This window comes from Parasteatoda tepidariorum, chromosome 4 (genome assembly GCF_043381705.1).
Source record: "Parasteatoda tepidariorum isolate YZ-2023 chromosome 4, CAS_Ptep_4.0, whole genome shotgun sequence".
In the NCBI taxonomy this organism is placed as follows: Eukaryota; Metazoa; Arthropoda; class Arachnida; order Araneae; family Theridiidae; genus Parasteatoda; species Parasteatoda tepidariorum.
This window is the reverse complement of record NC_092207.1, coordinates 1,294,988-1,321,562: the sequence shown is the minus strand read 5'-3', so window position 1 is coordinate 1,321,562 and position 26,575 is coordinate 1,294,988. Positions and strand designations below refer to the sequence as shown.

The 26,575-nt window shown below is 32.0% G+C and overlaps 1 protein-coding gene across 1 annotated transcript in view; it reads left to right on the top strand.

Annotated features, from left to right (window-relative positions):
* The window catches only part of LOC107439267 (disks large homolog 1), a gene marked incomplete in the record, with an annotated part of 144,892 nt that overhangs the window by 81,231 nt on the left and 37,086 nt on the right, over positions 1-26,575 (top strand). The window contains 6 exon segments of the mRNA XM_043051194.2: positions 1,808-2,005; positions 2,742-2,913; positions 6,284-6,362; positions 8,697-8,853; positions 13,177-13,279; positions 22,648-22,747. Coding sequence (XP_042907128.1) covers positions 1,808-2,005; positions 2,742-2,913; positions 6,284-6,362; positions 8,697-8,853; positions 13,177-13,279; positions 22,648-22,747 — 809 coding nt within the window.

Below are 26,575 nucleotides of genomic sequence, written 5' to 3'. Positions count from 1 at the left end.
AACGTAAGCAAGTCACGTAAAAACAATGCTGTATAGCAGGGGTGTCAAACTCAAAAGCTAACTTAGGCCAAATAAACAATGCTTAACTTTAGCTTTCTGTGGGACGCAAAAAAAAAAAAAAAATCAATGTTCATAGAAACAAATATTTTTATTTTGAATAGCACATTGTAATAAACATATGTAAAGTTAAATTATTGTTTGATACTTGACATCTCTTCTCTGCTACTATCTTTCCTATTTCAGGAGAAATTTTATTGGCCGAGACTACTTTCAAAATTGACCCAACGAGAGCGTTATTAATACGGTTTCGGACAGGAGATTTATTTCCATTCATAACAGAAAATAATTGCTCGCACTGAATAAGTATTTCCAAACATGGAAATAATTTCATATGCGAATTTTCGAGTATTTTCAAACCTTGCCGGTAAATATTTGTATAATTCAGGCACATCCACTTCAATGAATTTTGCCTTCAAATTTGAGTCACACTGAATCTCAATGACTTTTATTTGCATATTACTGGGTACTGAGTATTTATTTATTGAGAAAATCGACGAAAACAAACGAAATTTATCTTCCAAAGAATTAAAATCTTTAAACCTTGTTTCAAGTTCTGTTCTAAGATTTGAAAATTTTTCTGCTTATTTTTGATACGATGCAGTATCCCTGGAAGGGCAGGTGCCGCAAGCCAATTCGAATTTTACATTTTCGCACAATTTAAAATGATCCGTATAGTTTATGAATAAAGTATATTATAATTTCATATGCTAGTTTACTTTCTGACTCACATTTCTATTTTATTTTTACTTTGCGTCGGATATATTGATTGGGCCGCAAAAATGTTCATCTCGGGCCGCATGCGCCCCGCGAGTTTGACACCCCTGCTGTATAGTATCACCTAATCATTAAAATTTTACAAAGAATTTTATAGTGCGTCTAAGGGAGTCCAGCTAGCAAAAAGTGGTGTAAAGTCTTCCCAGACGTGTGAATCGATGAGAAAAAAGGGTGCCTGAAGACGCTCGACTGGATGTCCGCATTTCACCTTGTCTAGAAATCTTTATTGTGTGGCGCTTTATATAAGGCAGATTTTATTTTCAGGAATGTCTTTAAGGTGACTAGTTAACAAAAATTTTGAAATTGAGTTCAGAAGCTTTCTTAAAATACCTTATTTTTGTTTGTAATTTGATTTGTTACAAAGTTATAGCAGTTTTTGTGCTAGGTGGATAGATTAATGATTATAGGTCTTTAAATACGTTAGATTTTTATTTTACATTTCACACCACCTTAAACACGTGTTGTTTTTTAAATAATTGTTTACAATTTTTAGTGAGTGTTAACGTTTATAGCACACTTTTTGAACTGCAGGCTAAGAGAAAAAAAGTAGAATTTTATTTCTTATGCATGTTTTTTGGCAAAGACAAGTGCGGACATTTTTAAAAATTTGCTTTTTTTACTGCATTGATCCCTAACTTAGTCGTATATGCACTTGCTTTTAAGATAATAGTTCAATACATAGTTGATACTTAATAAATAAAATATCCAAAGGATTTTTTGTTTTGTTTTAGGTGAGAGAAATTTTTTTTACTGTGTTTAGCCCATATGTTTTTTCCTAAGACAGGCCATTTAAAATAAAAATAATGTCCCCTGGTTTTATAATTTTTTACTCATAATAAAAGAAAAAAACTAGTTCAATTTTACATTAATATGTGAAAAACAATGTTGTCGAAACTAGTCGGATACTTCTAGTGAAATGAAAAGTAAAATTATTTAAATATGACGTTTTTGTAAAGATTGTGAATTGTTGTAGTTGGTGAAGAGACTAAAACCTGAGCGTGTTCTGGAGATAGAGTTAGTGAAAGGAAACAAAGGTCTGGGGTTCAGTATAGCCGGAGGAGTGGGCAATCAGCACGTCCCTGGAGATGATGGCATCTACATCACGAAGGTGATGGAAGGTGGTGCGGCTCACTTGGATGGCAGGCTTCAAGTCGGAGACAAACTTCTCGCTGTAAGTAAAATCCTTATTCAACATTTTTTTTCTTTAAAAAAGCATGCAAATTAGAAAAACACGCTACGAAACTCTGATAAATTATAATCGAAATCAAGAAGCCGTGATGGCTCAGAGAATAGAGCCTTCCAATGAGGTGAACCGAGTTCAAATCCCAGCGATGGCTGGTCGATATGAATTCCGCATCCGGCTTGCACCGACCACAGTGCTGACGTAAAATATCCTCAGTAGTAGACGGATCATGAGCTAGAGTCCCCTTGCCGTCAGTGGGAGCTTCTCTTCGTCTTCCTCTCCATGTAACGCGATTGTGGGTTAGTTCCATCAAAAAGTCCTGCACCGAGGCAAATTTCTCCCAATGCTTGATCCAAGAGTTCTCTTGTCTTCTGGATCGGGTCCGAAATGACAAGGCTACGGAATTGAACTTTAGTAGTAATAAGTATAAAATTAAAATCGGAATCAAGAAAAGCAAAGGAGGTATTAAAATCATCAGAAACCACTTTACGCTTCATCTTCAAATAAATTGGTTTTAGATGAAAGTCATCCCAATTTTGCTTTCATTCATACCAATAGAGTAGAACATAATTTTTTCTCTTAATTATTAATTGCTCTTAATTACTAATTTTTTTACACAGTTTCTAACAATGGTTATAGTGAAGACAGTTATTATTTAATACCACATTTATAAACATTTGCGAGTTTCAGAAAGAAATGATACAATTCTAATGATTATTTGCAGGTGGGAGACGTCAACCTGGAACGCGTGACACACGAAGAAGCGGTGGCTACGTTGAAAGCGACGTCAGACCACGTGGTGCTCACTGTAATGAAGACCAGGTTCCCACCTGATTTTTTCACCAATCATAATATCTCATCTCCTCCTTCATACATAGAAGATGTCTCTTCACCCAGTAAGAATTTCTAAAGTTTCTGATTATCAGCTGTTAATAATATTTTGTAAAATGCAACAAATGCCGCTCTGACATTGTAGTATTAACATCATTCCTTTTTGCTACTGAACAATTGGCAAAATGGGTGTTGGTTTGGATTGCATGGTGTACGCACTTTTCAACTACAATAATCAAGAGTAATAGTAAACAGGGCGCTTGCGTTTCTATGGCGACCGCTGCTGTTTGATCATTTTCTTAGAATTCTTTTTTCCACTTTTAATTTTGTTATGCATTAAGTGGGTGAGTTTATTTTTGAGATAAGGGACCAGAGAGATCCCATAAATACTTCTAGAGTTGTGAATAAAAGAGAATTTCATCATTTGAACGATACTTTTGTTTTAATTAAGAATCATAAATTCTAACCTTCAGTTCAAACTGGATCATTTTCAATACTCATTCAGGTGAATATCACACATAAAGAGGGTCAAAACTGATTGACATGGTCCCAAAAATTAGAGTTGACGCAAGAAAAAAAAACGATGCCAAGGCCTAAACTTACCCGAGGATGAAAATCCGAAGAACGTAGACGGGAATTCCTTAAGCATTACACACAAATGGAAAAACGAAAGGAACATTACACATAAACGCAAGCATGAAGCTTGTTCCTCATAAAAGTACCAAAGTGGTTGAGAGAATTGAACCCTATAGAAGAGCGAATGGTGACTTTCTGAACTCCTTTCATGCAAATACGAGAACTGAGTGTTGATCAGCAGTTAAGGATAAAAGGATCCATTGTCAACGTACCCAATAACTTTCACAAGACCGTAGACTGTCTTCCACGCAATATGAATGATTCATTCACTATTCGTGTAAAATTGAAAAAAAAAGCCTAGCTTTCGAATCATATTTCATGTATGAACTTGTGAATCCGAAGCGGATGCAGCTTACAATCTCCATCAAACACCATTATCCAATCCGAAAATGTTATTGATCTCAATTGACTGTTCAATGTCTATTCAGTCATCAAAAGAGTTTACACAGAATGTGTCTGAGCTGCATTTAAATATGTCTGTGAAATTGTGTACCGAGCAGTTCAGGATTAACAGTTAAAGATGTTCAATATGAAAACACAATAAAGTTTCTCTTCCAAAAAAAAATTAGACTACAACCATTTTGCCATTAGGTAACCTGTGATCGCATTGCGGCTATCACAATTTTCCTCAATTTGTAGTGAATCGTATTTTTTTATAGATAATATAATGTTTTATTTTCTTTTAATAGCGTTTTATAATGATTTGAACCCTGCGACCATCGTATTTAATATTTTGAATTTTTTGATTGAAAGAAAATTTAATGTATATGTATTTCTTGTATTTAATGCATATTTGATTCTTGTTTAAATATATGTTTGTTTAAAATGGAATATATTTTGAATGAGTAAGGATCCTAAAAATTGTTTTATTATTATCTATGATTGGATAATTTATATTTTAGTTATTTATGAAATTTAAAATAATTTATTTATTTAAATTTGATATTTTATTTATTAAATTTCAATAATTTCATTTATAAAGAAAATATTTGGTAAGTGGTTTAAACTAATGTTTATAAAACATATTATTTTAGGAATTCGTTTAATATTGTTGAATTATAATTGTTATATAATTGAGAAATGTTCATAAGGTAAGAAATTTAGATTTATAATATTTTTTAGAAGCATTGCTACTTCACATTTTTTTTAAATATAATTTTTAATTATATTTTGTAAATGTATTTCTGATGAATATTTTGTAAATATAATTCTGATAAATATTTTGTAAATATAATTCTGATAAATTTTTTGTAAATATAATTCTGTTAATATTTTGAAATGTTTAATTTGTAATGAACTGAAAGTTCATCGGGGGGGGGGAACTGTTATTAATATTTCTAAAATCCAACAGATGGCGCTCTGCGCAGTAATGTACAAGTTGATTATTATTCAGAATCCTCTCTGACATTGTAGGCGTTTTGTAGTGATTTGAACCCCGAGATCATTATGAGCATTAAAAAAAAAAAATGCTAACGTTGTGTTGCCACCTCTAAAACGGAAATTTTATAGATATTCTTTTTCAATCAACAGATAAAGTACGAAAAAAAATGTAATATAATTGAGGATTTATAATGGAAAAAAATGAGAATGCTGAATAATGAAATCTAAGAATGATTTCATTTAACGACGAATATAACTGGTATTTTCTAAACAACACCCTTAATGTTTATTTTTCAAATCCTTTTCAAAAATGAAGTAAATAATGCATGCTGATTAGGGATTGCTAATTATTATTTAAATAAGGAAGAAAAAAACGTTATCAGAACATGAGAAATCACCAAAGTGGAAGATAAGATTAAATAAAAAATAAAAAAAAAACTCTTCGATTACCCCAAGATAATAGGAAGAATTGAAAGACATCGTCTAGTTTCATCGGGCATTCAAACTAGCATTGATATTTTTACACTCGTCTCATTCATTGTCGTATTGAACAGCCGACCCAATTTTGAGTTTACGACTCCGGGTCACAAAGTCCTCCATTTTCCCATTGCAAATCTGAGGGTACTGATTCAGAGATTGTTCGTTCTCTGGTTCGGGACAAAATGATGATTTGTGGATGAATGAATGGGTCCGCCCTATAAACGGGTGTGACGTACTGTTGTACTCGCGCGAGCCAGATACGGAATTCGTATCGATTAGCCATCCAAACTCAATTTACCTTATTGGAAGGCGAATCCTTTATCCCCTGAGCCATCACGACTCAAATAATAATTTGGTTCATGTGGGAATCGACTCCATTAGTGACCTTCCATCTAAAATTATATGTGTGGTTCTATCATTAAAGGCTTTCAACTATTTCTGCCAAACTGTTAGTGAATGCTGCTTCGTAGGATAGATTACAAATAACCGTCATTTATGTGCTTTTCGAGATCTACGATTCCCCCAAAAGATAACTGCTGGATGTTATCTCCCATAATTAGAATAAACTAGACTAGATGAAACTTCAAAGTCACCCATTTATGCTACTTTTCAATAGTAAACGATGAGGGAGGAGTCACCCCACCCCCTAGAATCGATGTCTTATATACTAGTCAATTGGAATTACTATATACTCTTTTTTTTGTAGTAGTAGACACATTAAAAAGTTATTTCATAAGTTAAATATTGAATAATTTTTAAATTAATAGTCTAACAATTATTATGTTTTTTTGTAAGAATATCTTTTGTTTGCAACTGTTGTCCGCTCTATAAAATGCTGAGACATACATTTCGTATTTTAATAAAGTTAATTTGTTACATCTAATTTTGTATTAATCGTGTCGAAACAGTTGATAGAATAAATAATTTCATATTTTGCAGTGCCTCTCTCAAAGTATGACACGGATTCCTTGATGAATGCCATCCTTCCTAAAGTGGCTGCAGATGAGGAATTTACGAGGTATACATCCATCATTTTTTTTCTTATTTATTTTAATATTTATATTTTCTATTTGCCGATCACTGGTCCAGTGATTACTGTACTGGACTACGGGGCCAGTGGTTGTGAGTTCAAAGCCCACTGTAGGCATGGATCTAACTTTCTCTCTGTTCTATGTGTTCCGCAGTGGACTGATCCTTAAGACACGGTTCTCAGTAGAACACCAAAGTCAAACCTCACTGTCTGCTGTCAGTGTGCAGGTGAGTGACCACTTGGATCGGTCTACGAAGGAATCGAGGGTGTGCTGTATAGTTCCTCGTTAAACTGTTCTATCGTAAAGTACTCGACTTCGCGTGCAGGTGGTCGGGCTACAGAAGCGGGGGTGCTGTCCCCTCATCTGAGGATCAAAATTGTGATGGCATGTCTTCGGATCATCCTCAGGGATGCAGCTCTAGTGCGACGTAAACGAACTACTACTACATCTGTGTTCTTTCTTTTTGTAACCGTCCCTATAAACGGGTTTGTTGTTGTATGACGTGGGAGACGCTACTCCGTGCCATGGCTCAGCCACAGATGCCCACTGTGTAACGATAACAGAGTAGCATTTCTGACATTTATGAGGGAAATGGGAAAAAGACCCAAGTACCCACCATTAAAATAAATGAATATTTTCTATTTTCATGCTTAATTATTTTTTTAAAAACAAACTCATTTATTCTATAGATTCGGTGATAAGAATTGTCTCGAGTGAGGGATAGAGCTTCCGTTAACCGATATTCTATTCTCAGTTTCTACCCGAATCAGCTTCAGTTCGATAGAAAGCAGCTACTCATCGAATAGGTCGACTTCCGAATGAAGGAGACTTCATCGGGAAGTAAAAGCGGCAGGAGCGCAATGCTGACTTTCATGCCATTGGTCTTCAAAGTGCTTTTCATGATTCCCTTGGTAGACAATTAGCTGTATCGAAAATTCTTTTGTTGACTATCACTAATTGTTTTCATATCTTTTCAAAGAAGTAAACATTAAGTGTTTAACAATAATTAAGGTCCAAATTATTAAACGCGCTCTAAGATTCTGTGTAAAATCGTTATTATCAGGTGATACTCTATACAGCTTTATTGTTTTTACGCGGTTTGCACTTGTTTACGTTCGTCTATCAATGGGTTGAATTAACCGCAGGTAATATATTAGTATATGTTAATATTTAAACCAAATTATTAGACGCATTGTTGTTTTTTTAATAATTACATGTTTTTAATAATTACATGCTCGAGTTTATATGCGATACTTTTATATTTAAGCATCCATGTAATGGGCTTTAATACGGGAGATTTTTTCCTCCTATTCGTAGTTATTTTAAACGTATTGCATTACAATGTTAACCCATTGATACAGCAACGTAAACAAGTGCAAACAATCTCGTAAAAACAATAAAGCTGTATAGAATATCACCTGATAATTAAGATTTTACATAGAATCTTAGAGTGCTTCTAATCATTTGGCCGGGACTGTAATAGAACGACTTCTAATATCCTAAATAAAATACTAGAGAATAGAATGTTCTTTATTATCTTGATAATATAGTGATAGTTTCTTATTTAATTCAAAATCAGATAAAAATAATTTTTGAATTGCGCTCATTAGTATAATAACTTGAAAGAATGAAATAGGAGTTAAAAAAAACTTTGGCATTGCGGTTTGCAGAAATTTTTGCTTTATAGAAATTTTAGAGAAATTTCTAATCTGTCACGGCATTTCTCTAGGCTGCAGAACCTTCGCATGGTATTTCTTATTCATGGTGCATAGCGTTTTCAAAAAGTGCTTAAAGGTGCTTATTTCATTAGGTGTTTTTAAAAAGTGCTGAATTTTCCCTTTACGAAAAAGAGATTTTTTTTACCGCCACGTATTATGCAAAATCGTGCTTTTTACGATGCTTTTTTTAACGTTATCACAATTCATTCAACCACAATCCCTAACGTTGATCCTTAGCGTATGAAAGCGCCCATCATGTTACATGTTTGATGAAGTATTTGCGAGTCAGCATGTGCGTCTACCGAGCTGAGTTCGGTGAGATTCCAGCACTCTCATGTGCAACTCTGTTGCATTTTACAAGGTATTCTCAATTTCAGGTTTATTTTTCCACCCTCTGAAATCGAACCGAAAAATCTCTCTATTTTTTTATGGTGGCTATTATAATCGTGAAGAGAGTAGTAAAAATATTTTTTTGAGTGCTGTATTTCGCTTAAAATTATTTTTTAAGTGCTTCAAAAGTACTTAAAATGTGCTTTTTTTTTCCTGATATTTGACTGCACACCCTGTCAGAAGTTGTTGAATGTTTTGTTGTAATGATTTCAGGGAACCTCGTAAAGTTATCCTGAATAAAGGATCGACTGGACTTGGTTTCAACATAGTGGGTGGTGAAGACGGCGAAGGGATCTTCATCTCTTTCATCTTGACCGGTGGACCGGCAGACATGAGCGGTGAACTCAAGAGAGGAGACCAGATTTTGTCGGTGAGTCTCTTTAGAGTCACAAAAATGTTGTAAAATTATTTAAAAATCAACTCAATAAATTCAATTATAATTCTTAATTAAAGGTAAAATTACCTGTAACTTCTGTTGTTCTATTTCGCTTCAAAAGGATCACGAAATAATTTGTTCTCGTATTTTTCTTAGATCGTTTTGTCACCTGTGGATAAACTCGAACAAACATGTGCTGGTTTTTCTTTAGATGTGTTTATTTCAACTCAAACTCGTGTTACAATTTCGTCATAAAAAAACGCAGTTATTATTTTATTTTGTGTTTTAATAACATCCACATGCACATCATTCATGTGGTTAAATTTTATAGTCTCTTATTTTGACGACTTTTTTATTTCCTTACAGAAACGAGGCGAAATAACTTATAATCAAGATTTTCTAATAATAATAATCGAGATAGAAATAGTAAGAAAATGTAAGGTTTTTATATACAGTAAAACTCATTATTACAAAAGTCTAATCCAAGGAACTCTACACAAAATGTTTTTCAAATTTTTTTTTACCAAACATAAAACTTAAAACTGCAAAAATTAAAACTTATTTTTTAATGAAATCCAAATAAATGCAGAATTAACATCGTGCACAATTCCATAAGGTGAATTTTCTTTTGGTGAGGCAAAATTATGATGTCACATAATCACTAGTACCGTTTGAATCAAACTATCACATCTTTTAATGTTATTTGTATTACTGGCAACAATTCCAAGTCTCAGACTTGATTTTATCGTGTAATTTATCTTACATATAATTGGACTATTTGAATGCAGTTTCATATACTGATTATTTTCAATTTCAGAATAAAAATTTAGGAATTAATCAATAAAATCCAAGCTCTAAGGCAAAAGTTCACCTTCGTATTCTCAGTGAAAAAATTAGGTCTATACCTTTAAGCAATTTAACCCAAAATGTGGAGTGGATTCCTTAAGGCTACAGTGGATGCTATAACATGAAACATTTAAATTTTTTTTAGTTTAATTAATCTCTTTGCGCTAAATTTTTCCTTAAATTCAAAGATTATTTGTTAATTTCAACTCTATTTACATTTCAAATTGTAGGGGGGAAAGTGCACATTTTTCTACTAATTTCCATACAGAGTAGAAAAAGCAAGTTTCGCCAACAAAAAGAACATGAAAATCGTCCCTTTATGAACGTTTTTGAACATTTAACATTTGGAACATTTAAATGACTAAAAAATATGTTATTACACCCTATCTTGAATTTTTTTTCTGTACAAGTTTTTTTATTGATCTAAAGTTTCATGGAATAGTTATCAAAATAACAGCGCATGGAACTATCTCTATTTCCAGCTCGATGCAAAATTCTTGTTTTGTGAGAAACACTACACAAAGCACTCACAAAAACAAGTTTTTGTAATAAAAAAGCAAAATAACACTAATAGTGTCAAATATTTTACAAATTATTATTTCAGAAAGTAATATGTTTTTTATATCATTTAATGAATATTAAATGGTCAAAATTAAAAAAATGATTTTTCGATTGATTTTTCACGATTTTTAGTGTGAGTTTAATTTAGTTTAAAGTGGCAAATTTTTAATTCTTAGGTCAGTGAGAAAAAAAACTGAAAATCCAGAAGAAATAGAAAAAGGCAGATCAAACGTAAAATAGACAAATATAACTTGTTCCTATAAAATAAAATTAACCCAGTTTTGTTAGAATTGGTTTAATTAAATTTGACAGCAGGTTGCGCTTTTATGTAACATAATTAAATGCATTGATTTTTTATATTTTATTCATTTTGCGTTCAATTTATTTCGAATAAAATTTATTTATGTTAAAACTTACTTTTGGTTGCTGAACGGAGGGGAGAAAGTTATCTCGCCACACCCTTCTGTGTTTACCGACCTTGTATTTGATCAATATGGAATGACCAACATAAATAATTCATTAGGCAAAATGTTTTTTCTCGTCACGCAATTTATAATATATGAAAATAAATTGCCTTTTGTGTTGTGCTAGAGTCATTAAAAAGTGTAACACGAAAAAAAAATATTATTTTCATGCTAAAAATATCATCTAGTTTAATTTGTTTTTATTATTGTTTTCAAAACAATGTGTTAAATCTAAATAATTGTTAAATATAAATAATTAATAAATATTATTATTTAAAGAGTTTATAATAAAAAAGACAATTTTAATGTAAAAAAGTTTTTGAAAAATTTATTTATATGATCCTATAAATTTTCTGCCTCTATGAATACTTCATAAAACTTATTAAATAAAAAAAGAATTAATTTATTAAAAAATATCTGGAAAAAGATGACTCATAATAATTTCGTCCGTTTTCTTAAACTAGTACTTGGAATTTTTATTTCATTTTATAACCGTCGTTGAACAGCCGACCCAATATTTTTTTTTTTGGGGGGGGGGGTTACGACTCATTATGTTCCATTACAAAGCCTTGTCATTTTGAATCCAATTCCGAAAACAAGGGAGCTCCTGGATCAAGTATTGGGAGAAATTTGTCTTCGTAGAGGACTTTTTGATGGAACTAATCCACATTTGCGTTACAGAGAGAGGAAAACCGTTAAAACCACCCACGGTTAGCCTAGCCTTACAGCAACCTTACCCATGATCTGTCTAGCACTGAGGATATTTTACGTTAGCACTGTGGTCGGTGCAAGCTGGATGCGGAATTTCTATCAACCAGCCATAGCTGGGATTCGAACTCGGTTCATATTATTGGAATGGCTCTATCCCGTGAGCCATCACGACTCTCTGTACTTGAAATTAAAAAGGATCGATTTTATCACTTTTAAGAGGCCCTGAAAACTGTTCACGTATGCTAAAATAAAAAAATTCTGGGATGGGAATTAAGAGAAGTAAAATTTATTATTTGGGTGTGTTTACCTGAAAAAAGGCTTTGATGGGTTAGTTTTTATCAGGTAAGGAGTGGCTTAAGGAATATATTTTTGAGAAAAACGGAAATTTTTTGTGAAAATTTCTTAATCATGCAAAACGTCCAATTTTAACAGTCACTATATCTCTAGTATTTTTTTTTTTTTTAATACAGCAGTTTGATAAGATACTAAAAATAATAACACTTTTAAAAAATGAACTTTGTGAAAGGTTTTTCGAATTTAATTTCGTTAAAGTACCGTAAAACGTCCCCATTTCCGTCGTAGTTTATTGATTTAAATACTTACTAGAATCAAATAGTATTCATTTAATCACTATATTTAAAAAAAAAAATATGTGATGAATATGTTTTTTGAAACAATTTTCTATACTCTCTATTAACCTATTATTCCATTGATATTTTTCAACGAGCAACTACACATAATTAAATACTGTTCAAAAAGTTAAGACTAAGTATTCTTCAATAAGTACTTTTTCGTCGAAATTTACCTTCTAAATTGAAGTATTTATGTTCCTTACGAGACTGTTCAATTTTTCAAAATAGTCAAAACTGTATTACACAATAAACACACCATTTTATCTTACACAGATAATCTAACTGTCTCTTACAATTTGATAAGATAGATACGAATATTAAATAGTATTTTGAAGAAAGCGTATACTTACTACAAATACAATGAAACCTTGTATTAATAAAATATCAGAATAGATAGATTTTCTCGATGGCCGATAACAATACGAGACGAGACTGTTGCAAGATAACATCAAATCCGCAATATAGGAGGATATGAGGGAGCAGTGGAAGAAGTGTATCTCTCAGAACGTGTATAGTTTGTCTATAGAAGAAACTCCCCTCACCACGAAGTCTAAGACCGTCTGCTGCTATGGAAACAAGAAATAACGCATTTCAAAGAGGGGAGCTTCTTTCTTCCTTTCTCTCGCTGACCTGAGTCAAAACCTGTCCTAAATTATGACCCTACTTGAAATTGTTAAACTTTGTAACCATAATCACCACTACCGACGAATGGCTAGGGGAGTTCTTTACATAGACAAATTATATTTCAAGTATGGGTGAGCCATAGCTCAAAATAAAAACAAAGCAGGAGAATTTCAATAATTGAACGTTGGCAAACTGAAAGAATGGCAATAATTTCAGACAATGAAAGATTACAAGAACTGCAGCATTCTAATTGATGTTATACTCAATAGATGTTACCACGGTATTTTATTATATTAGTTTTTAAATTGAAGTGATCTATTTAAATAAATAATAATTAATGCAAGATACTCTGTCATATAGACTATATTAACATTAGTTATTAACTACCATACCAATTCATTGCTTAGATTACATTTGTAAAAATCAACCCACCGCGAATGACTTCTTATCAATTCACTAATTTATTTTTTTCATTGCAGGTGAATAGCAATGACTTGAGACATGCGACGCACGAACAGGCGGCAGCAGCCCTGAAAGGAGCTGGACAAACTGTCACCATGGTGGTACAGTACAGGCCGGACGGTAAATATTTTTCAGTCTCATGTTGTAAGATATCCGAAGCGTGTCATGTCTATTGGAAATCCTTAAACGTCGTCCCTTTTAAAAAGTCAAATTCAAAATTTATTAAAAATTATGACTGAACACATTATTTTAAAAGAAAAATCTAATTGGGTATACTATAGCCTACGTCACAGATCGTGTTATTCCTACTAAATTTAACTAGTAAACAGCATTTTCTGCGAACCTGATTTCTAGCAACAAGTAAAAGCATCAAACGAAGTGTTTTGTTTATAAGTCGCTACTCGCCAGGTTGGAATTGTATTAGTCTAGTTCCTTTGGAAATAATTTATATTGTTGTTTTACCGAAGTTTATGAATTTAGTAAGCATATTTAAAACTCAGTTTATTAATTAAACTAAAAGGTAAATGTTATTCCTAGTAAGTGGAAGTAGTTGTGCTTTTTTCATATTATACCCAATTGCAAAAGTGAAACATCGAAATTAAACGCGAATATTTATAATAGCTTCTCGTGATGTTTATTTTAGGATGTTTTAATCTGTGTTGACGCCCTATACGCCCAAAAGGCACGTGAAGATTTTACCATTAAGAATACTGTTTTGCATTTGGGCCTTGTTCATAATTTTGATCACAATCTTGTGCTCGTGGAAAGCAAACATTATTATTTTATGAGGTCATTAAAATATTTAGGAAACCGTGGCATCTAATTGCAATCGTTAAGTTATTTTTAAATTAAAATTTCAAACCTTAAGATGTTGTAAACAGATAATTGGAGTTTTTGAAAAAGATTGTTGTGGTTAATATAAACGCAATAAAATACAGTCTCTTAAGGACCTTACGAACTTAGTTTAAAAGGGGACTATCGTATAAGATATATGTATATAGTGCTGGTAAGAATTGTAAAGTAAGTTTGTAATTAAAGGAATAATAGCTGATCATAATTGAAAGATATGTTATGCGACATTTTAAGCCGAATTTATAAAAGTCCATTTCAGAGTTTATCGAAACATCAGGATGTTTTTTTTTTTCAAATTATCTTCATCCAAAGAAGATCGCTTAACTCACATATTTGTCAGAATAAAACGTTTTTTTAATGTACCTACAATATTCTTAAAAATACATTTTTCAATGTTTTTAAAATGCCATTTAACATTCTATAATTTCTTCAATAATAGAAATAAGAAATATCAAGAGTTATATTAAAAACCTTGTGAATGTGTATTATAGTATAGAAAATCAGATTACAATTCTAACAGAAAACGACAAAAATTTTAAGATATGTGTGCTAGCAGAACACTGCCAGCTAACTCATACAGGAGCCTTTCTGTTGTCAGTGGTGAGACCAAAAACTGACAGTGCCCCCGAGTCCCCACAATGGAAAATATAAATAAGAATAAGGAATTATAAAAATTTAAATGTAAGTGCAAAGAAAAATTAATGACAAACAAACACAATTCATAAGTATATAGAGTAACACATAATAAAGATACGCCCACACTTATAAGAAAAATAAATAAAGACAAAGTTACAGTTAGAATAACCAAATCAAAATAAAATATAAATTGCCGAATCATTAAGAAAACTTTAAAAATAAATCAAGTGCTGACCCCCTTTTTGAAAATCTTGAAAAATAGAATTAAAAAAAACATTCAATGAGTAAAAATTCTAAGAAAGTGCTGTCATCAATATACTTTAGGAACAAAAAATCCTACATTTCACAGCATAGGCCAATTTATGCGGGTTTCAATATCGGCCGAATTATTTGAACTTTGAATTAAAATATCATAATTACAACAATTAAAAGAAAAATTAATAATCAATTGTGCATTATCGTTATAATATCTCTCCCAGATGCTCTAAATTTTTTAACGGGACATTTTTCGCGTTTCGCCCTTCAACTCTGTGTGTAATTAAAATAATTATTATAAATTTGATTTCAGTGTAAAATCTTCGTATTTTAAAAAGTTAAAAATAGTTTAACAGACGCAAATTATTTCATATTAAAAGTTCATGTGCTCAAATTCTAAAATCCTGCAAAATTCATAAGTAATTTATTAATCGATTCAAATTTTATTTTAAGGGAGATGCTTTTTTGTGGACAGAAATCATCCCAAAAAATAACTGCTACCAAGAAACTTCCAGATACTTATTCTATTAACTAATAAATAAAAAAAACTTTTATATCTAATACAGATTGTTTCAGTTTTTATTTCAATTCTTTTTTTATTGTCTCAACTTAGTTATTAGAAGAATTCTAAAATGTTGAACGCATAGTTAGTGTAACGGTCCAGCCGCAAAAGTTAAATAAAACGGAGGAATGCAAAAGCGCGTAGGAATCCAGGAAGCTCTGGGTTATGCGTCGCTTTTCGTAGGAATACTGGATGCTATGGGTTATGCGTCACTGGTCGTAGGAATGCAGGAAGCTCTGGGTTATGCGTCGCTTTTCGTAGGAATGCTGGATGCTATGGGTTATGCGTCACTGGTCGTAGGAGAGCAGGAAGCTCTGGGTGATGCGTCTCTGATCGTAGGAAAGCAGGAAGCCCTGGGTTATGCGTCTCTGGTCGTAGGAATGCAGGGAGAGCCGGGTGATGTTTCGCTGGAATACAGTAAGGCACGAATTGATAGAGGGGTAAGCGGAAGGAATGTGCTAGACAATCGGATCTCGGCATCAGCCAGATGAAGAAACGTCCCTCGTTCATGGATGCAACTGAACTCAGCAAGCGTTAAATCTGAATTCAGTATTTTTTTACTATTTATCCATTCTCTAAATGTTTTTATACATTTTGTTGCAATTTTAAGTTAACATTATTAAAGTTGAGTTGTTTGAAGAGTTATGTGCGTTCAATGTCAGCATTTCTACTGTTGGTAAAATGAACACGTGAACGTAATCTCTTCAAGCTGTCATTCTCTATGATTCTCTGCTGTTTGGTGGTTCTTTTAAAGTATATTCATCTTTTGTCGTGCCTGTAAAAAAGCAATTTGCTATTTGAACTAGTTCGAGAGATACCCGGGACTTCTGAAGATGAGACTCAGCCAGCAAGTGGTACGCATTTCGGAGTGCAAACCCTCCTGATATATGGTTCCGGCAAATGGAAAGTCAATTTGCGGTAGCTGGAGTGATGATGGGGACTACTGAATTGGAGCACGTTGTCACTGCCTTGCTACCGGAGTAAGCGACAGCTAGAACCCTAATACACCGATAGATGTTCCTTTCAACTCACTTAAAAAAGATCGTATTCTCACTATGCAAATTTGGAGGCAGAGCATTTATGAGATCTCATTTCTGGAATGCAATTCGGTGACCGGCTTCCATCAAGAGTTTAGTTGGAAATGCGGTGCAAAGCTAGTGCATAGATCGTTTAAAATCTTTGTATTTTGAAGAGTTTATCGACCAACGGATTTCGGGCATTTCAAACGATCATCTGGATAAGTTGGCCAATGGCATCGTGGCAATAAAAGCTGGCTCATCATCGATTTTCACCGTTACTTTATAGAGGGATCAACCGAATTTATGAACAATGTTGAGTGAAATTACTTCTCGTCTGGAGACGTTACCATTCAAGGGGGGGTATAGTGAACGATGCTTTGGAAGCTGAACCTGACGGGATGAGAATTTTGAGCACAACTGGTGCCACAGAAAGTTCCAACAGTGAACAACCAAGTGTCCATCTTCCTGTTCTTTCCAGTCGGAAAACTCCTAGACTGGTCATCCGGCGAAAAGTAAGAGGGCGAGACGATTATTCAATACCCACGATTAGAAAAATACCTACATTTATTCTACATCTCGATTGATATTTGATTACCATTGTATGTCGATTGATGTTTCATGACCATTGTATATCGATTGATGTTTGAGGACTATTGTATATCGATTGATGTTTCATGACCATTGTATATCGATTGATGTTTCATGAACATTGTATATCGATTGATGTTTCATGACCATTGTATAAAGCGCCCATTGCCGTTTAGGCAGACTTATTAAAAAAATATTAAATTTTTTTTTAAGTAAGCAACGATCGTTTTATAATAAATTGATATTTTGTTTTTGTTCTATAATAACTTAAATGAGTATTTAATGAAAATAAATCATTTTTAATTTCTCCAATCATTATTTTTATTCACTTTGCAATCACAAAGCTTTTTTTTTTCGTGGGATTCTTTCTTGTATTATTTGACAGGGGTGGGGGTTGAAAAGTTCTCAAAAAATATCAACATGCAAATATTTATCAAAATTCTAATAATCTACAGAGAAAAAAAATCAGGTTGCACCAAAAAAAGTGTAAAAGTCTTAAAAGTGTTGAATTATCTCATTCAGTTCAAACTTCGTGAGAGAAATTAGATGAATATTTAGGGGCAGAAGTAGAGCTTATTCGGTCAAAAAATTGAAAAGAGAAACAAGATTTGAAAGATGCTCAAAAAATTCCAGTTGATAAACAAAATCGACACAGTCTAACAAATCACATTAAGTACTGAAATGTACTTTAGGAATGCATTTTTCACACACACTTTCGATGCGTTTATCTCTTCATCAAAATATATCATAATGTTGAAAATCATCAAACGTTAATTGATCGCTTTAGCAGAAAAAAGTGACTGGGATAGAATTTATTTAATTTTTTTTAAAGCAAAGAAATAGCTCCTGATATATACAAAAATAATTAATTTCGACGATTTTAAAAATAATTTCAGATATTTTAAAATGTAACAAATATTTTAATTGCTTTATGCAGCTTATATTATTATAGGAGGTTTTTTTTTGTCCCAGATTATAACATTCGTTAAAACCTAACCTTTTTTTTAGGGAAAAAAAAAAACGAAAACCTGTTGAGCAGAACTCTTTTCTCCATTTCCCAGGACGATGCTCTTATTTATTTTGTTCGTTATTGTTATAATTCCAAACTTTGTTTCAAATATTTTATTTGTTTGCCTCACATAAAATTTTCAACTAAATACTGCTAAATTTTTTTGCTTCACTTTCTTTTTAAAATGCGGGGGGGGGGGGGGACATTGATATTAATAGGAGAGAAGGGAGAAATAGGAGCAGAGTCTGTAAGAAATCCCTACTCAATCAATGTTCATCCTATCACCGCCAGATGTCGCTACCTATTTCTCCCCGCAGTAAGTTCTCTTTCTCCCCTTTCCCCAAATTGTTTACCCGTACCCCTCCCTCTTCGCCTATGCCGACAAAGATGCAGTTGGCCGGCTGCCCGCTCAACATCTTTCCGCCCCACTTTTGGAGACAGGTAAGTCCCCACCCCCCGCAACCCTATGGGGGGAAAGAATATCGTTTTGTTCTATCAAATGCATTTTTGTATCTATTGTGAGGTGATTGAAGGAGTAGGCACACTATTAAAGTATGGAGGGTTTTTTTTCGATATTCAGCATCGATACTTCCTGTTGATATTTCTCGCCGATAGTATCGATTCTTTATCACTAAAATATCGAGAAAAAAATTTTAATTTATCATAATGTAATAATAATTATAATAATATCATGTAATAATATCATTGTAATAATATCATAATGTAATAATATCATAATGTAATAATTTATCATAATGTAATAATTTATCATAATGCAAGGCATGTGACACATGTAGTTCGTGGCCCTAAAGAGGTCACTGCAACCCGTGAAAACTTTTTTATTATTAATTTACATTCACTTCTACTTTTCTAAAATTTTGAAAAAGGATGTATTTAAGTTAAACTCTATAATTCATAGTATGTAAATGAAACTTTGTAATTCACTTCGTATTTAAATTAAATTTCAAAACTCCAAATATACATATTATTCTGTAATGTTTTTTTCTTTTTCTATAGATTTTTAGATTCCTTAAAAAAATTAAAAGAAAATGTATCAAAAAGTTATGTTTAAGTGAGGAAAACGAAACAAAACACAAAATTAATTTCTGGATGTTATTAAAGAGCATCAAAACTTGTTTGATTTCTGGAAGTGTGGCAGCGGGAAGCACCTTCAATCAGCAGCCAAACAGGTTTTGATGAAGTGAACCACCACTATCCTTATACTTTTTCAGCTTTCGATGGGAGCTTTTCCCCCTTAATTTTAATATGCAGCCATTACGGCTACCGACAGGTCCTCAGAATTTTTTTCTTCTTTTTCTAGGAAACAAATGAGAATTTTTTTCTTCTTTTTCTAGGAAACAAATGAGAATTTTTTTCTGAATAAATGAAAAAAAGAATGAGTAATGATTTATTTATTTTTTTTTGTTCATGCAAAATATCTGAATAGTATTTCTATATAAATGTAAACAACAACAATCACGAGCTTTTGACCTTCTCTACTTCCGGTTAGAAAGCATACAGTTGCTTACTTCAGCTTAGTACCTGCGATATTTTCAAACAAATGATTTTGTTTTTAATAAAAAGAAATAAATTATCTAATTTTCTGCGCTCAAATCTTCTGTATTTCATGAGATGTTAATGATATTAAGTAATACTGGTGAGTAATTTTGTTTTAGTTATTTAGAGATGTATTGTTAAAAAAGGTGGCATGGTTGCTAGATTTAGAAATATTTCTTATTTCTTGGCAGTTCTGATTTGATCTATTTTTACTTTATTACTGTTTGTTATTGGTGCAATATCATGCGTTAGAATTAGCAGATTGTTCGAGCAGATTAAGTTCATTTCACAAATTATTATTTAGGTTTAAATTTCGAAGTCGGTATATTGTTAACAAGTGTTTTATAACGATTCTTTTTTCAAATGACAATTCTTACGTCTTGAAATGACAGGTCTTCAAACGACGATTCCTATAACGATTCTTCTTTCAAACACAAATCAGGTAATAAACACAAGAAATACTGTTCTACAGAAACTAAAAACACAATGATCACGTTCTGAGCCAAATGGCTTCAAAACACACTAAAAACAGTAGCCTGGAAATATAGGCAATCAAGAGCTTGCAGCGCTCCCTAGTGTATAAGACAAAATTCATTACATAAAATCAGAGGCTTGTTTAATGAGAAGTTTAAAACAAGAAAATCAGTCTATTTAATTATTTCTGAACACTTCAATGAATAAGTATTCAAGTAAAAATATTAAGAGCTCAATAACTTTTAATCTAATGATCAAAAAATAAAGGAGAATGGCAGAATGTTAATTTCAATTATTTCGTCACATCCGGATATTGTGATACTAAAGATTTAAAAAAATAGAATTGTAAGATAATCGGCGTATAATTATGATTAGAAGAGTTCAATGAGAAATAAAAGTTTAAATACGCGAAATTAAGACGAAGGAGACTGACTAAGCTATCTTTTTTTTCCTCCAGACTGTGACTATTTTCTCGATGTTCTTATTAGACTTTTAATAAAGGAGTATAATTTGGCAGCATTAAACCTTTAAAAGATAAAGGATGAATTGTTTTATTAAGTTGTAATATTATTTGTTCAATTAAAATGCTAATAAAATTATTGTAGATATCTTCTCGGAAATTTAAAGCAATTTTTTTTTACATATTTTTGTACTTTGCTTTTTAAAAAAAGACTTTGATAACAAGGAGGTATTAATGCCTAATGTTTCCCCTTCGTCAGAAAAAATAAGCAAATTGAAAACTCTCTTCTCTCGTACTTCAAATATCATTTGCAAAAAAGACGATAATATTTCCAAGAATGAAAGTTTTATGAACTGGCAGTACTTATAATATTAATTTAATGGATTAAATATTACTAGCATTTGCACTAGTGGCATTCAAAATGTTTAAATAATAAAACCTATAATGATAATACTTTACTCTAGTTTATGCTTTGATTCAAGCAAAACGAACTTTTGATGTCATGAGTCGTCTCAAAAACTATATTCACCATCTATTCTAAAAAAGAAAACAGCCGGAAGTGTTGAGGTCCATTTCTGACGTCATAGCATTGACGTGACTATTTCTTTTTTTTTGGACGTTCCGGGTTTGTTTGTATATACTCGGAATACTCAGTTGTTCTAAATTGAATTTCTAGGAGGTGTTTTTTTTAAAAAAAAATGTGTTCTTTATATTTTAAAATATCAGATGAAGATATGAAATAAAGTATTTTATCCTATATTGATGTGCGATTACCCAATCGTTGAAGTGAGGATTTACGCAATTTAGTTTACACCAGCAAAAATCGGAAGTTGAAACAACAAATACTGCCTCCACCGTAAAAAACATGAAACATGATCGAGAATAAGGTGGATAGAGGCTGAACTAGATCAGTGTTACACTGTCATTCAATCCATTTTCGTTTGTACTATTCCCTGTTGGACGATTTTTATCCCAATGGAAACGCATTCCTAATGGTTGCATCTATAACTGATGGATGGATTTCCAGCAGACAAGTAATCACTTACTCAATGAGGACAAGTAATCACTTACTTAATGATTACTTGATGACTAATCACTTACTTAATCTATAATGAGGTCAGCTAAGGCGTGATTATTTCCTTCCTCTTTGAAACCTGCTTCTAAATGATGAAATATCACCTGTCTTTGAAATAACTAAAGTGCAAACTTATCAGGAAAATTATTTCATTGTTGTAATATGAAACTCCACTCAAATGTTTTGGAGATACTGAGTACAGCTTTGTTTTTTAATTGATCGAAATGTTTTTTTTATTAATCATATCATGTAAAAGCAACAAATGGTAGTAAAAAAAAATATTTTAGTTTTATAATTATCTAGCTTTATGTTTCTCAGTTCTTTGCATAATTTCGTAGTGCGTATTACAGATTCTGTGTTAACCACGTATGAAGAACGGGTATTCAGCTAATAATTAAATAACATAAATAATATTTATCATAATACTTCACTGGTGTAAGAAATTAGGAGAATTTGTAGATTGGATCGATTATCTCTAGAACTACCGGGCCGATTTTAATTATATTTGATGTGTACATACATCGATACAATGCAAAGCAAATAACCATTCGACAACTGTAATACATACGTATAATCGTGCGTAACACTCGTTTCTGTCGGAAGAAACAGTGGTAGCAGAATAAACAACAAAAAAATGGGTGAATAGGGGGTATGGTTCCCTCTTACAGATATGCCTAACTTGCAGCTTGATTTCCTACTTGAAAAAACGCAGTTTATAATTTCCAGTGGCAATTGGATTGAATTGTCCTGTGACAATTTCATACCTTCCAACTCCAACGAATGTTACTCACGATCATACGTATGTATTACAATTATTGCATGGTTATTCGTTTTGTATTGTATCGATGTATGTACGTATCAAATTTCATTAAAATCGGTCCGTTAGTTCTAGAGATAATCGACCCAGTCTGAAAATTATCTTAATATCTTACACCAATGTAATTATAATAGACTGATTTTTCAATTAGCATGAGATAAAGGAAAAAAAAATTAATTTTCAGAATACAACAGATTCGAAGCAAAGATTCATGATTTAAGGGAGCAGATGTTGAACACCTCTGGAAGTCTACGAACCTCCCAAAAAAGATCCCTCTACGTCAGGTAAAATTTCTTTCACTTCTTGAGAAATGTTGTATCAATGGATGGTTGACTGAATGTAAACAGGCTTCCTTAAACCGTCGTATCCCTCCGCTTATGTTATGCTTACGAGTGTATTCTAGGAAGATCTACTATTGTGATTAAATTTATGCCTAGTTTAACCATTCATAAGGGTTTCCCGTACTTTACAAATTCTAATGGCTTGTGAGCCTGAAACAAATTTAAGATAAATCATTGGTATCAATATTATCATTGATAATAAATGTTTCATTCATAGAATCAATGATTAAGTTAATAAATTAAGAAATTTCTTTCTAAGAGTTTAATTGTAGATAAGAATGTAGCTTTTAAATAATATAATTCCCTACAAAATGAAGAAAATTGTGGTCGCAACAAGGCGACCACAGGTTACTTATTGACCAAATGGTTGCTGTCTAAATTTTTTTTGGAAAAGAAACTTTATTGTGCTTTCATGTTTAACTGTTAAACCTCAATTGCTCGGTACACAATTTCGCAGACATGCAGCTCAGACACATTTTGTGTAAATTCTTTTGATGACTGGACCGACATTGAACAGCCAGTCGAAATCAATATTAACATTTTCAGATTGGTACATCGCTGGTTCAGATTGTAGCTGTTTGATAATTTTTCAGCATTATTTTTTTTTCACTTTTAATTTTGTTATGCATTAAGTTAAACGTTACACACAAACGGAAAAACGAAAGGATTCCGTTCCTCACAAAAGTACCAAAGTGGTTGAGAGAATTGAACCCTTCCGAAGAGCGAATGGTGGCTCTCCGAACCCCGTTCTTGCAAATACGAGAACTGGGTTCAATATGTAGGGATAAAAGGATCCATTGTCAACGTACCCAATAACTTGCACAAGACCGTAGACTGTCTTCCACGCAATATGAATGATTCATTCACTATTCGTGTAAAATTGAAAAAAAAGCCTAACTTTCAAATCATATTTCAAGTATGAACTCGTGAATCCGAAACGGGTGTATGATGCAGCTTACAGTGTTCATCAAACACCATTGTACTAATCTGAAAACGTTAATATTGATTTCGATTGGCTGTTCAATGTCTATTCAGTCATCAAAAGAATTCACACAGAATGTGTCTGAGTTGCATTGAAATATGTCTACGAAATTTTGTACCGAGCAGTTCAGGATTAACAGTTAAAGATGTCCAAGATGAAAACACAATAAAGTTTCGTTTCCAAAAAAAATTAGACAACAACCATTTTGCCAATGGTCAACCTGTGATCGCCGCAAGGCTATCACAATAAATTTTTTCATTTTGCTGTGAATTTATTTTTTTTATTTGTAACAAATAGAATTATGATGATTTTTTATTTATTTGTTACTTTCGTCATTAAGAAGTTTTTTTTCTTCTTCTTTTGTATTAATTTAAATGAAGATGAAAGTTCTATTTATGATTACCCAAGGTATGTATCGATGGCATTTAATTTGTGGTATTGCAACATTTCAATAAAACCAAGTTAAAACTCTTGATGGTCCCTTCAAAACTTTTCGATGGTTTTCGTTGATTTCAGTGCGATTCATGATGGTCAACACCATCCAACATTTTCCATTATGCGTTCATGTTTTTTGATATGACAATAAACTTCCCTCATTCCATGATGGAGAATAATAATATGATGGTTAACCATCAATAGAAGTTTGATTCTCATGGACCCACAATCCATGGTGATTCGTGATGGCCCATGATGGTTCCAACTATACATTTCCTTGATGTTTTAATGAGAACTAGGAGGCTTCGCCCCCTGCTCGCTGCTGATCGCCAACCCCCGGAACTGCTGTCGCAGTTCATTTCGGATGGCTTCGCAATCCGATGCTCGCTTTACTCGCTCATTGGACACGTTCTTAACGTCTAGCTTTTGTATACTTTTTTGAACACTGAAGTTCCGAAAACTTTTCACTGTAGAAAATTCTAAGCCTGTACATTTCAATATTAATTTGAAATTGCAAACAGTTCACATATTTTTCTTAATCACACTATTCTAAATTTCAGTTGTTGAGAAAAGTAACTGCTCTATGAAGTATTCATGAAATTTAACTTAAAATAAATATGAAATATTAAAACTGCATTCAACTCATAACTAATAATATAACAAAACGTGGAATAGTAAAGCGCTCAATTCAAAATAATTCAAACTAAAATAGCATAACACTTCTCATTTCTGCCAATGAAAAGGAACTATTTCAGTACCCATAACCAACCAACCGTTTTTTTCTCGGTGACAATCGGAGATAGATAGACATATGATGCTCACTACGTGCTCTTGCGCGCCGAATCCAATCAATTAAAAATGAAAACTGTTGCCAGCGAGAGAAAAGAAATATCATCGGTTTTATTGATACATACATACGTACGTATTAGCGTTTTATATAATATAGATTCTTGCTGGTTCTCAAGAATATGCCATCAAAACTATTTGAGTTTTTTTTTTATGTTGAACCAACAAAAATCGGTCCGAATTTCTACATTGGGGTGATGGTGGTTCATAATCGTTCCAACATTTGATTTCTAAGAAACTATGATGGGAATTTCTGATGGTTTAACATGAACAGATCATCAAAACAAGTTGCTATTCTAATGTTGGATCTTTTTAAATCAGTCCGAATTTCTACATTGGGGTGATGGTTACTTATGTTGGTTACCATCAAAAATATAATAGTTCATGATGGAATTATTGATAGTTACCATCAAGATAATGTTGGTATGCAATGGAAAAACCATCAAAAATATTGACTTGGGTATCATTGTTTTTTTTTATTTTTTAAAAAAGCAATATTTGTTAAAAGTTTGGGTATAAAAATGCGAAGAGAGAGAGAAAACGGATATGGTTCAAATATTTTGATAATGAAGATTATTTGTTACCCTTTCAAAAAGCGATAGAAGTCAGTTGTAAATTCCCAGACAGAACTTACCTCTTTCAAATAATATAAATGAATCAAATAGAACAAAGCGTAACAGGAAAAAAAATTTTAGTTGCGGAAATTTGAAACTTCTAAACAAAAAAACATCCAGTTATGATGGAACTGAAAAAAAAACTATTAATTCTTTTTACGCTGAAAGCTACTTTTGTTAAATTTAATTTTTTTTTCTATTTCAAATTTTATGTAAATAAATAGTACGCGATAGTAAATGATGAATTAAATTCATTAAGGTAGTATTTTTAATGGAGAAGATCAATGCAGAATTGCAAATTTTATTTACTAAATTTTAATACAAAAATTTTTTCATCTCTAATTTTCTCTCCCGAAAATTAATTGTTTTAATAATTCTCTTCTAATTCGTTCACTAAAAATTGTGAAAGAATCTTCGAATCGTCTTCTATAAATATGTTTTACTTTTTAACTGTCCACATTTCTATTAGTGAATGCTTTATTTAAGTCCCAAACATAAAATTAATTTTTAAAGTATGATGTAATGTAAAGATTTTAAATGAAATTTTCTACATTTAGTGCAATATATGCCATTGTGGTTAATCAAACCGTGCAATTTTATTTTAATAATTCTACAAATATACAAGCATTCTTGGAATACTCTATTTATAAGAATTTAATGAACATAATTTTTTTAAACTATTAAAAACATATTATTAGATCACTAAATATATATTTCATCCATATTCTCTTTATATCAAAAAATCATGACCAGAAATTGCATTTAAATAATTTTAATGTTATAATGTAACAGAGAATAGAGTTAAGTTTATTCATTTAATTACTGTTTCATTTTAAGCACCATTAAAAGTTAGCACCATTAGTGATATATATATATATATATATTTATATATAG